The 13,232-nt window shown below is 38.8% G+C and overlaps 1 protein-coding gene across 2 annotated transcripts in view; it reads right to left on the bottom strand.

The window, feature by feature from the left end:
- CXADR (CXADR Ig-like cell adhesion molecule) overlaps positions 1–13,232 on the bottom strand; it is a 38,916-nt gene that overhangs the window by 20,429 nt on the left and 5,255 nt on the right. The window contains exons 4-7 of one of the 2 annotated variants that reach the window (XM_042457669.1): positions 10,533–10,685; positions 7,878–8,000; positions 7,633–7,771; positions 6,396–6,582 (exon numbers count right to left, since the gene is read on the bottom strand). In XM_042457669.1, the coding sequence (XP_042313603.1) occupies positions 6,396–6,582; positions 7,633–7,771; positions 7,878–8,000; positions 10,533–10,685 (602 nt within the window). Of the gene's footprint in view, positions 1–2,269; positions 6,583–7,632; positions 7,772–7,877; positions 8,001–10,532; positions 10,686–13,232 lie in introns of those variants that run through there. The other variant, XM_042457668.1, reaches the window with a different exon arrangement.

Genomic DNA, 13,232 nt, shown 5'->3' with positions numbered 1-13,232 from the left:
CCCTTATGGGAGCTTGAGTCCTTGTCGACAACACGGCTCTCCTTAGAGCCTTTCTTATGCTTATCCTTTTTGTCCTTCTTCGGAGGCCGAGAGACTTCTTCGGACGGGCCCTGGGACTCAGATAGGACCAGAGTAGTGGGGACATCCCCGGCGAGGGTCGACGGTTCAACCGGTGGCGGCTGGGTTGGAGCCTCGGTGAGGGTCGGCAGGGGGGTCGCGGTGGAAGAAGAAGCTCCCACAGAAGACATTGCCCCCGAAGTGAAGACCTTGGTATAGATCGCGGCCTTCAGTCTAGTCTCCCGATTTTTCCTCGCTTGGGGGGTTAGGGACTTGCACAAGGCGCAAGAGGCTGGAACGTGAGTCTCCCCCAGGCACAGAAGGCAGGACGAGTGGGGATCCTGGCCGGGAATCTTACCCCCACACACGGAGCACTTCTTGAAGGGCACCGATGGCATGATCCGAAGAGCAACGTCAGACGGTCCGGGTTGGCAATGAGCGAGGAAAGGCAAGCCGAGGGAGAAGCAAGTGCAAAGTCAAACAGTCCGGGGTCTAAAGCCAAAATCAGTTCAAGGGCAAGGCAGAGAAGAGTCAAAAAACGGTCCGAGGTCAAATTTCCAGTGATTCCTTTTTACTGAGAGAGAGCGAAGTTCCTAATGGCAGCTAGCGCAGCGGAAAAAAGGAACTGGGGAAAAGAGCGGGAACGGAGGTTTTATAGGGGATGGGCGGGGTTACTGCCAAAAAGTTTCAACATGTTGCAAAGTGTACTTTGCCTAGTGATTCCAGAAGTTTCCGAAGGCACTGCGCAGGCGCAGTACAACCCATTTGTATGATTCGCAGAGACCACGAAGAAGAAGTAAAGCTTCTACAAAGGAGGAAGAAAGTAGATATAGATATATTAGCAGGAAAATTTCCTCATCCCAGCCCTAAACACAAGTTTCCACTTACTGATCTCTCTCCCTGTGGCAACACAAAGAGTGTGTCATTCTAACAGGATTAGTAGTGGGACACTGATTGCTCCCAAATTTCAGTTCCATTCCTAGAGTGAAAAGTAATGCCTGATCCCAAGTTTTGCAATCCACAAACAGCAGAACGCTCTTCTCTCTCATTTGGCTCCTAATCTTGAGTCTTCCATCATATTTATATTATTTGTGTATATTATTTGTTTATATTGATCTGAGTTACATTTGATTGATGTTACAAGCCAAACATGCACTATAGTACTTTGCTAGAGTGAAACTAGATTTAATACTATGGAGCCCTGGTGGTGCAGTGGTTAAATGCCTGTATTGCAGCCATTCACCCAAAACCACAAGGTTGAGAGTTCAAGACCAGCAAAAGGGCCCAAGCTCGACTCAGGCTTGCATCCTTCCAAGGTCGCTAAAATGAGTACCCAGACTGTTGGGGGCAAATTAGCTTACTTGCTAATTAGCTTACTTGCTGTTCACCGCTATGATCTTTGGAACAGCGGTATATAAATGAAACAAATTAAATTAAATACTACAATACGAATCAGTGTTCTTCCTATGTAGTGCTGGCAGATAAGGAGGAGGTTTGGACTTCCCAATCCATATACCTGATGTTGACTACAATTACTCATAAATTGTTTGTAAAATCAGAGTACCCAGGTGACCTCTGTGAAAACATGTTTCCTTATATCTCCTGACAACACATGGAGCAGAAAGCACAATTTCATGTATTTGATGTTTTGCTCCAATAACTCTTCACCATTTGGGGGTAGTTTAAAGAATGCCAAGATTTTCCTTTTAACCATCTAACCTTGCCTCAGGTTCTGCATTACTTTCCAAATGGCCTGTTTTGGCCTAATTATTCTCAGGGTCCACACTCCTTGTATGCAAGACAGCAACTAAGTATACTTGCATTCAGTTCATTAAAATTATAAAAGTAATGGGAAAGCAGATGAAGGCAATCTACAATACCTTCTAATGTTTGTTATAATAGCTCTGCAAAGATTCAGAGGTATTCTATACAAATAAATTATATACGATTTGTTAATTAAATATCAATAATCATGACAACTCCCTATCTTTAGTACACTATATGTGGTCAATGTGTTCCTTATACTCCCATTATTTTGAGAACTGTCTGAAGTATCTGTTTTATCTTCTTTGATTTATTTAGATTTATAAAGAGACAAGCAGAAAATGGAGAATAATTCAGATTCATGACAACAAATCATTTTGTTGAAGTAATTTAGGTGACAAGAGAAGACAGAAGAAAAAACACAAAGCGACACACTACACCAGTAAGATCAGAATAGTTGGTTTTGCTCATACCTTTATTTTGAGTAGTACATAAGTTACGAAACTACAAACATTTAGACTTGCCCTACAAATGTCAGTATCTGTATTTCAAAAATCTGAAAACTGCATTCAATGCCAAATCTAAGCCGTATGATAGTGCCTCATGAATGTCCTGTATTAGATCACAGTCAGTACCTAAGACATTCTAATAATGAATGCAAAGTAGGAACTTCCCAGTGATCTGAGGGCTTTCATTCCTGCTCTAAGAAATACAACAGTCTTGGCAAGAAGTGTTCCAAATGCTAAGAAAAGAAATATGTTTGTAACAGCTACAATATAAATGTACCTCCACACCAGGGAAAGATGATTTTAAAATTCAGCTTTTTTTAGCTTTAATAAACCATTTTTGTAAGATATTTACAATACTGAAAAAGAATCCCTTTTAAAATCATTATCAATGAAATCAAATTTAACAATGATGCTCCATTACCTACTATTCAATATCTACACATTTAAATATTGCTCACACTAAATTCTGTTGTTTGTTAGTCATAAAGATATTACAATTGCATTTATATTTCAGATAAAAGGTCTGTAATATTAAAATTTACAAAACATGAAACTAATACCCATACGCTTCGCAGATGGAGATGATCTATTTTCACTTGCTCCCTTAAGAAGATCATTTCGCCACATGTATTAGTGCTACACGAGGCCTTTTCTCTCCAGTTAAGTATGATGTATGTTTTTCGGCTACAGCTTGCAATTTGATGTTTTAACACTTTTAAATAAATGAATAACTTCATTCATTCAGTGCTTACTTTAAAAAGAGAATCAATTTTAACAAAATAGCACAGCACTTTAACATTGAGGAAAGCAGCTGTCCCTTTTCTAGCAACTGCATGAGGAACTGCTGAACAACCTCTCCATGAATCACCCTAACACTGACCTGGAACCATGGAAAGGGGCCCAGATGACAAGTGGTATAATAATGAATATCTTACTACTACCAGCATGTTGGCTGAGGAGAAATGTGTTCAGCAGTGTCAGAAGAGTGCTACTGAGGGTCACATCCTCTTTCATTTCTCTAACGTAAAATAGTGCATTTTTCAGCTTTCTGGTGTGCCAAAGAAGTAGCAGCAGGTGAGGGCAACACACAGCCTGAAGAAAATCTGACACTTTTCCAAAAGTGACATTTTGGGATCTTACTGAGTTGTCCTTCAGACTGGTATTTAGTCATTCAATTGGGTCTAGAAGTTAATTGCTTGAAGCAGAGCCTGTCCCAAGTGAGTTTATTTAAAATACACAAATCTCTTATGTCAGTCTCTATTACTACAAACACTATACAGTTTTATAAACAAGTAGACATTGTCAAAGTTCCAAAGCCCATGAGCTGTATTCTGAAGGCACGTTGTGTTATCCTTCATTCTATCTATTTATGTATTTTTACATGAAGTGACAAGCTTTAAATATTCAGACATTTTCCTGACTGCTGTACTTGTACACAACTGTGTATATTATCCATTTATACTAGATGTAGACAGCAATGGGAAAATGTCACATATATACACTTCCTCTTCACGAATCACACAACACGTAGCATTTGAAAAGTTGTTCAGCAAGAGTCATTCTGCTCTTTATACAATGTGGTAGATTTTGGATTGTACCACTTCAGAATGCAGGTATATTCTCACATGAAATATTCCTGTCTCTAGTAAGTTGAGCTCTCCCAGATGTCTAGTTTAACAGTTAGGGATTATTTTGTGTCAGTAAATATAGAGAAATATAATACCTCAACCTGCAGTCTGAAGTACAAAATGGAATCACCCAATTCTGTGTAATGTCAACAGTGGTTCCAAGCACTAGTATGTATGTAAAAAAAATAAACAAACAGAGATGCAGTGGATCTACTATGTTAAATGTTTGAGGAAGTGTGCCTTTCACACTACATGTCTTTTCTATCTATCTACTAATCTTTTCCTCTCAAAAGCAGTCAGCCACCATGCAAAGTTAGTCTAATTCATTCATCCTTCTGGTACTGGGAGTTGTAGGAGGAGATGAATACATTTTATACAGAAGAGTTATCAAGACTCATGAAAGAATTAGCAACAAACAGAAAGGAGCCATTTTGAAATACAGGACATTATGCAGTCACTTAAACAACATCCAAAACATTGACAGGAAAAATTAAACATCAAGTAATAAGGAATTAAGTCACAGTGTTGTGCCGAAACTATTAACTTCATCTTGTAGCACCATTAAGAAAAGTACAGTCAGGCACCAAGATATTTCATAGTTGAAGCGTAATGTACAATCAAGTGTAAAGTTTATTGAAAAGGCACAGATAAAAAAAAGGTTGATCTTAGATCCAACAGCATCAGACTACCTAGAACATCTCAATATGTGAAGGCTATTTACACATTTAAAATTGAGTTAATTATCTAAACTTAGCAATATAGGCTTATACACTCTGCATAACTGACCTGATTTGAAATTAGTCACTGCCTATTCTAATATGTGAAAATACCAGATTAGGCAAGTTAAGAAAATCAAATGTATTTACAGCCAGTGTTTTCATACTTATATACATACGGATAACCCAAATTTCTTCAAACCAGAGGAATGGGTAACACAGGTATTGTACTTTACTAATATGGGAGCAAATTTTATACAGTAAAATTGCAATGGAAGTTTAATTAACTAGTGCTGATATACTACTTTTGTGGAAATATGTAAGGGGGGAGGAGAGATTCCTACAAATTAACTGTAAACAACTTCCTAGCAATCTGTTAGTTTACAAAATGGACAGATTAAATGCTAATCTGAAATTGAGTTGAAATTCACTTTATAATGTTCCAGACATCCCCTCTATTTTATAAAAAAAATCATGTAAGAATACAGACAGGAAGAATTAATTATTGTTAAAAAATGTCATCAGAAAGCTTTGGAAAGAGCCACTGAGCATACTGGTACACCAAAGCAGCAGAGGGACAATGGGTTTACTTCACCCCTGCTGCCATTTCTCAGATCAAACAGAAATGGTACCACAAAATAAAAATATTGAATGTTTCTAACACACAGTAGTGCTATTATTTTATATATCAAAACCAGACTTTTTGTACACATATATGCTAAATGTAGTCAAGTCAAGCTATTTGAAAAACAGTAGTTTCAAAATGCTCGATCTTACAAAATGCAGACGCAAAATCTAACATTGATCGTACTTCAGGCTGACACAATGAAGTGAATGAGATCTGCTACCTACAACCACATTAATTTCAATGAGTCTGATCTAGTCAGGATTGATGCTGGATTGATTTAGGAATGTTTTTAGTTACCTTTCTCTGTCTCCATTTCCCTTCTTTTGGTCAGATGGGTAATTAACATGTCTATATTCTTTATTTTGTGCAAGCACGCGCACACACACACACACCATTTTGTATCAAGACAAAAAATATTTGTGCTCTTGAACAAGCACAAGTAGATTGTTTGCATGGTGATATTAACTTACTGTTATCCTGCAAGAGGGAAAACACTGGTAGGACATGGTTAAGCAATTAAGCTCAAATTCAACTGTGTCTAATCAGCATGCTTAACTATAACTGACAATTTGTTTAAAAATTTAAAATTGTTGAGAAAAATAAACCAGATCACAAGAATTCAATTTCATGTTTTCAGACTTTTTACACAAAACATTTCCACTTTTGTAACAGGCATTGAATATACTTCATTCATTCTAAACATTTAAGGACAATTAACTTTAGTATCACCCAATATTTTAAAAAATAATAATAATGAAACAACTCTACAGTTTATTCAGCAACCCATGGAATTTAAATATTGCAAGTGTTTTATGTTTTGTCACAAAAGACAACTCTTTTTTCAAAAGGCTCAGTTTTTGGGGTACACAGTCAAAGATTAATACAAAGCTGGTGGACCAAGCACACTTCTTCATGCTCAAGATCAATTCTATGTATACGTAAAAGTGTAGAAATGAAACAAGTTAATCATCAATGCTTGTACTGCACTGCAGAAGTATAAATTATTGCCACACTATACTATGGAACCATCTTTGCTTTGTGCTGGAATCATCACAGGAATAGCTCCCATTCTACTTAGATTAGGCGCAGCTACCTTTGGAGGTTCGTAATTTGGATTTTGAGGAAGAGTACGTCCAAAGTCTTCACTCGGTACTTTGTTGTACTGAGTCTTGGCATATCCATCCATATTAGACGGAGACATTGAACCCAAAGACGATCGATTACTCCCTATATAGCTACGGGCTGTTGAAGCACGACTCTTTGGTGGAGGAACATCCTCTCTGAAAAATCAAGCATAAAGAAGAGTTTGCTAAGGAGCCTTAAAAAAACACTTAAAAAAAGAGGCTGGACAGTTATCTGCTGGTGATGCTTCAGCTGGAAATCCTGCATTGAGCAGGGGATTGGACTCCATGACCCATGAGCCCCTTCCAACTCTATGATTTTATGACTTTATGAGAAACATCCTAGAACTCATGAGGGATATAAACATCTTCCAGTGGTTCTGATAGGCCTCTATATATCAGTTGTTGGGGGGAACAAGTGGGAGGGCTTTGTTGCACATCATCATCATCATTATTATTATTCACTTATATGTTCTGCTTGTGGGTTTCCGATAAATTGCTGTGGGGAAAGCATGCTCAAATAGGGTTTTTTGGCTGATTGAGAGTGACTGGTCTTCTGCACAGGAATTAGTACCGATTATTTCAATAGCACTCCCCCCCCAAAAAAAATATGCTCAGAAATCCTCTATGTATCAGAAACATTAGATTTTACTATTATTACCATGTTTACGCTAAACCTAACCTACTACCAATAAGAATCAGCGATGTCATCACATATTAAATGAGGAATCCTACTGAAAAGGGAGAAGTAGATTGTCTCCTCTCTGCTCTACTTAAAAGGAGATTTGCACTGCTGTCCTGTAAGGGGGGGATGAACAGCTTTCAAGGGGAGACAAAGAAAGAATGACAAAACAAAAAGGAATTCTGAGAGCAGGAGGCAAGCTAGTCTAGCATCGTTCTTGTTCAATTGCTTGTCTGCTTTTTAAAGGTGGACTGTGCCAACACCCTATAGGTGACATAAAAACTGTCACTGGCCTGTCTGTCTCAGACTTTCCAGAAGGAACTATGCAGAAGAAAGTATCCTTTCCGAAGACCTCCATCAATTCCTGCCATTAAAATTCAAAGTATCCTAATTTCCATAGCATAAGTATGTTAGAGGTTCCAAGCTAAGTCTCAAGCATGCTACTGAAATGTTACTTATTGTACTGATTGCTTATACAAATTAAAAATAACTCTCAGTTTTTAATCTGGGAAGTGAGAATGGCACACCTGATATCATGATGCACCTCTTTTTCATACTTCTTTTCTCTCTGTTTCTTGAAGCAACAAAAGACAATAAAAGCCACTAACAAGATAGCTAGAAGAGATCCTATAACAGCTCCGGCAATCGTACCACCTCTGTTCATAGCTAAAACAAAGAAAACAAGTAATAAATGGTAAGAGAAATTAATTTAGTTATTTAACAGAAAGTGAGTGAATATTTGACTATATCTATTATATCTATTCATACTTACGAGGGGTGACATTCAGTGTAATAGAACATTCATCTGTTCCAACTCTGTTTGAAGCCACACATTTGTATGTGCCAGAGTGGATGTGAGAAGCGTTTTTCATCATAAGAACACCTGTATCTGGGTCTGTAAATACAAACTTCTATTAGAATACAGATGACCACTTACTTACTATTGTGATGCAGATGCCACAACCATAACTACCCTCCCCTATTTTGCAGAGCACCAGCTACATGGCAAAAGGAGGTCCATTCTGTTGGTGACTGGAGGACGGGGTGGACGGGTGGGCCAGGAGAGGTCATTTTGTCCCAAAGCTGACAGGCCAAAAGTCCCAGCTTTGAGCCCTGTTGGGGGCATGGCGTTTAGATGACACACACCCTGAACGCGGCCAGAAGCCATGCTGACACTGCTCCATCTGGAAAGAACTGGGCCAAGAAGGAGTGAATAGAATCCACTACTTCCAACAGCAGCCTGGATCGGGTCTGTAGAGGCAGCCTGGATCGGGACCAGGCACATATGGTCACCGTGGTCCCAGTGTGCAGAGCCAGTGCCGGCCTAGCGCAGTCCTTTCGACCCATCTGCGTCACGTATTAGTTAAGTATACTGAACTAAGTAGCTGATGTAGAATATTGGCCAACATATTTGTGTTGCTGTAGATTTAACTTTATTCTTTTTAAACAATTACTTACAGTTAATATAGAACAAATCTTATGAACACATTTTAAAAGATGGAAGAGCAGAAAGGGAAAAAGATCAGTTTTCTTTTTTTATATATAGTAGTAGCAAACGGTATGAAGGTATAAATATCTGTCAATTTTTCCCCATTGCTATCAGAGGGTCTGTGGTGCTGCTACACTTCTCTAAATCAATATATTGCATACATGTTTGCTACTTCTGTTTGTTTTACGTTTCTCCTTGACAGAACGTTATCTGATTTTTCACAAGGCGTCAGACACTATCACTCAACACACTTACCTCATCTAGTTAATATGGACTCAGGTTAATTCAGAGTCCTGATATTCTCTGACTTGTCTACACAAACATGTATCATCACAAGATGATACCATTATGTTCTATGCTATTTATGACTTAGTGATTTTTTTTACAAAGGTGATGAGGATTTATTTTGAAACTGCTGAGAAAACTCTTTCCTTATAACTTTACATGTGTAAAAATAAAACCAAGTAATATAATAAGTCCCTATATTGGAAGAAAGGCAGGATATAAGAAAACAACAACAAACAACAACTGAGTGATGAAAATTATTTCTGTGTTGTAAAAAATATTTCCTGTATTCCTAAATAAAAATAAATGTAACTTACTGCACTACACAGACAAGGGACAAAACTGAATTTAGGGAGACATGTATCTGTGCAAAGGAAGCATACAGTATATGCAAGCTGAAGACCTGCTTTCCCTGCTATATAGCTCCCAAAACTTTTGAAACTAAACAGAAGTTTCCCTAGACACCTGTAAAAAAGTGCTAGTGAATGTGGCTCTTGTCAAATGACTTCAGATATTTTTACCTTCACCTAAGTTCCAATAATATACTCGTCTTTATATATAAGGTATATTAAAATGGTCCAGTTTAAAAGAGTTTGTTGCAGATCCTCATACTAACTACAGCACTGGTCAAAATAGGCATTTATAGATTTTGTATTTTTAAGTAAATGGGTGACACTTATGTATTTATAAAAGGGGTGGGGGGTCTTCAATTATGATAGCATGTTTACAAAATCTAATATGCATTTTGGAGCTATTTGTTTTATTAATTTAATATATTCCATACAGCAGATTAAAATTAAAGGCAGTGCAACCCCATTCAGGTTTACCCAGAAGAAAGCCTTACTAGTTCAAGTCCTACAAGTTCAGTAGGAATAAGTACAGCACACCCATGCTATATGTAGAGGTGCTATATGCCGATTTAACCTTACGCTGAAGATAAGGCCTCTGGGAACACACTGGCACGCGTGCCTGTAGCGCGCACACTGCACCTAACACAGGAACACTCCCACATTAAAACAAATGGGGTTTAAGCATCCATGTTTTCCCCATATGCGGTGTGGGTCCAGAACGGACCCACTATATGCGTATGGGGAGGGCCCACTATATGCATAGGCCTGCAATCTTTAAAAGTTTTCCTTACTCACATTAGCTCAGTTCACAGCTTCAATGGCTAAATTTCCCTCCCCACTTCACCTCCATTTGCCCTGCTGGCAATGGCTTCTACTCAAATTGAAAGACTTGCTCTTAAATGGTGAATGGGGTAAGGAGGGCCTCTGATCATATCTCTCTTCCTGATCTCTGAGCCAGAGCTTCTTAGATGCTGATTATATTACTTACAAGACTCAGATCTTAGGAAACGCCTTTGGCAAATTATATAGAGACTATATGATAAATACCTGAAAAAAGGCTTATTATGCCATTAGTAAATCAAGAGAAAACTTGATTTTTGCATGTTAAACTTTTACAGTAATTCAGTTTCTCTAGTACTTGAAAGTTGTTGCTGTCTTCAAGTCGTTTCTGACACATGGCAACTAGGTCTCTAGAGTCATAGTCCAACACTCAAACCACTGCCCTACACAGACTCTTGAAGGTAGTAGCGTACATATCCTTCATGCCCTTATCTAAGACAAAGACAAAAAAAGTGCAACATACTTTGAGATGAGGTGGCTGGAAGTTCTGTGCCAGAAGTTCTTGTCCAGTAGTAGTTTATGACAGGAGTGCCTTCTTGGGATTTACATTTCAAAATAATATCTGTTCCAATCTCCGGTGATCCTTCAATATAGCAACTCGTTTTTGTTGGCTTTTCTAATAAAAAAAGATCCAACTATGAATGAAAAGTCCTCCCCACAGACCCCGAGGCTCTTCAGAGTGCCCCAAAGGAGCAGCTTTCAGTCGCTCCTTTTTCAGCCAGATTGGGGTCACAGCAACCACATGCCGCAGCCCTGAACTGGCCTTTCCAGGGTGCGAAATGAAACTGCAGAAAGCAGCTCCTTTTTGCACCCTAAAAAGGGTGTCATAGCCGCGGTGGTGCGGCTATATAGTGCTACTTTGGCACTGCGTTGTCTGGATGCAGAGCCGGAGGAGCATCATGATGTTGCACACCATCTGGAGCAGCTCGCGGTGTCATGGCGACCTGGGAGTGGAGCTGGGGCATGCGTTGTGGAGACGCTAATCCCCGACCCCCCCCCCCAAAGCTGGCCCAAAGTACTGGTCTGAAGAGCCCCTCAGTATTTATATCCACATTACAAACCTCAGTGTACTACACAAAATGTATTTCAGTAGTACAATCAGCCCTCCATATCCACGGATTTTTTTATCCAAAATTCAAGCACCCACAACTTTAAAATATTTTAAAATATATAAATTTCAAAGAGCAAACCTTGATTTTGCCATTTTATATTAGGGACATCATTGTACTTTGCCACTGTATTTATTGAAACATAAGCATCCACAGATTGTGGTACCCACAGGTAGTCCAGCATCCAAACCCCAGCGGATAAAGACGGTCTACTGTAGTTTCATCTAAAAGTAGTTATTTTCACTAGTAAAAATGTGAGACCAATTTTAAGGCCACTGACTGGCATTATAAATGTCATATACTAACTCCCCACAGAATCAATATTCTTCATAGCTTTGATTAGAAATGCAACTGCCAAACTAATGGTAACAGTGATTTTTAGTTTGAACACTAACATGTAAAAGAGCATACGTAACTCAAATAGATAACAGGGCAATCGGCAAATATTGTTTAACTGCCATCAAGTAAAATTTGACTGTTGGTGACCTTAAGAATGAGAGACCTTAAGAAGGAGAGACCCCATCAGCTGCTTAAGTATAGCAGATTCAGGCCATGGCTTCCTTGACTGAGGCTACCATTAGTAATGTGGTCTGCATCTTTTTATTGTCTTTTCAAGTGTGTCATGTCTTCTCATGTTATGTCCAAAGTATGTCAGTCTCCATTTAGTCATCTTGGCTTCTAGGGAAAGTTCAGGCTTGATTTGCTCCAATACCCATTTATTTGTTCAAGGTATCTGTAGAACTCTGCTCCAGCCCCATATTATAAATGAGTTGATTTTCCTCCTATCAGCTTTCTTCACTGTCCAGCTTTCACAACCACACATACAAACTGGAAATACTATGGTATGGCCTATCCTAATTTTTACAATTCAATGATATATCTTACACTTCAGGATCTTGTCTAGTTTTTTCATAGCATTAACCTCCTTCTAAGTCCTCATCTTCTTCTGTCTTCTTGACTGCAGACTCTGGTTTGATTAATGACTGAGCCTAGCTAGGTATGGAAAATCTTGGAACTATTTCAATGTTTTCATTGTCTACTAATGACTGTATCTTCCACCAAGTCTTCTTTTTAAGCACACAGATATTACATGCAAAAGCTTCCATACATACAAAATATAGGATATTCCAACACCATTTATTCTCAGTGAGACATGTAGCATTACACAGCACAAAATTTCTAAAATTAGAATGTGCTAATCTATTGCCTTATTTTGAGTGAACAACACAGTAAGATTGAACAAAATGGGGAATGTACAAATACAGTATGTAAGTGGACTGTCTTTGACATACAATGACAGTGAATCTTTTGATATACTTATCATAAGCCAAACATCTCTTAATTTTGCAGGAGTGGGCAAGGTGCACCTCACAGGACACATAGAATCAGGGAATCAGAGAATCATAGAGTTGGAAGAGACCGTACGGGCCATCCAGTCCAACCCCCTGCCATGCAGGAAATCCAAATCAAAGCATCTGTAACAGATGGCCATCTAGCCTCTGCTTAAAGACCTCCAAGGAAGGAGATTCCACTACACTCCGAGGAAGTGTGTTCCACTGTCGAACATGTGGCCTCCCAGGAGTAAAATTTTCTTTTGCCTTAAAATGACTCACCAGAAACATGGTGGGAATGCTTTCATGTCTCCTAGAGGGTCTGTGAGAACATTAAGGGGTAAAACAATATGATTTCTTTGTGGGGACAGGGTGGCGCCCTCCAAGGTCTCCTGGAGGAGGTTAATGTCCCCCCCCCCGCCAGCTTTCCACTCCTAGCCTATTGGAATCTATCTAATTGCCCACTCCTGGCCAATTGGAATCAATCAAACTCATAAAATCCAATAATTAAAGCTGGAGGTTGTGCCACGCAGACTTGTATGCTGTCTGCTGGAAGCAGAATGTTTCAGAATTTTAGGTTGGTGTAGAAGATATTTATTTTAAAAGCAAGAAGCTGTAGTACTTAACAGGAATTTAGTCAATGTTGTGTATACTTTTTGCATAAAAATGCTCACAGAGGAAAAATCAAATTTGTGAAACTTCTTGAATTTCCTGATCTGTAAG

This window comes from Sceloporus undulatus, chromosome 3, assembly GCF_019175285.1.
Source record: "Sceloporus undulatus isolate JIND9_A2432 ecotype Alabama chromosome 3, SceUnd_v1.1, whole genome shotgun sequence".
Classification (NCBI taxonomy): domain Eukaryota; kingdom Metazoa; phylum Chordata; class Lepidosauria; order Squamata; family Phrynosomatidae; genus Sceloporus; species Sceloporus undulatus.
The sequence above is the reverse complement of the archived record's forward strand: the minus strand, read 5'-3'. Positions and strand labels throughout refer to the sequence as shown.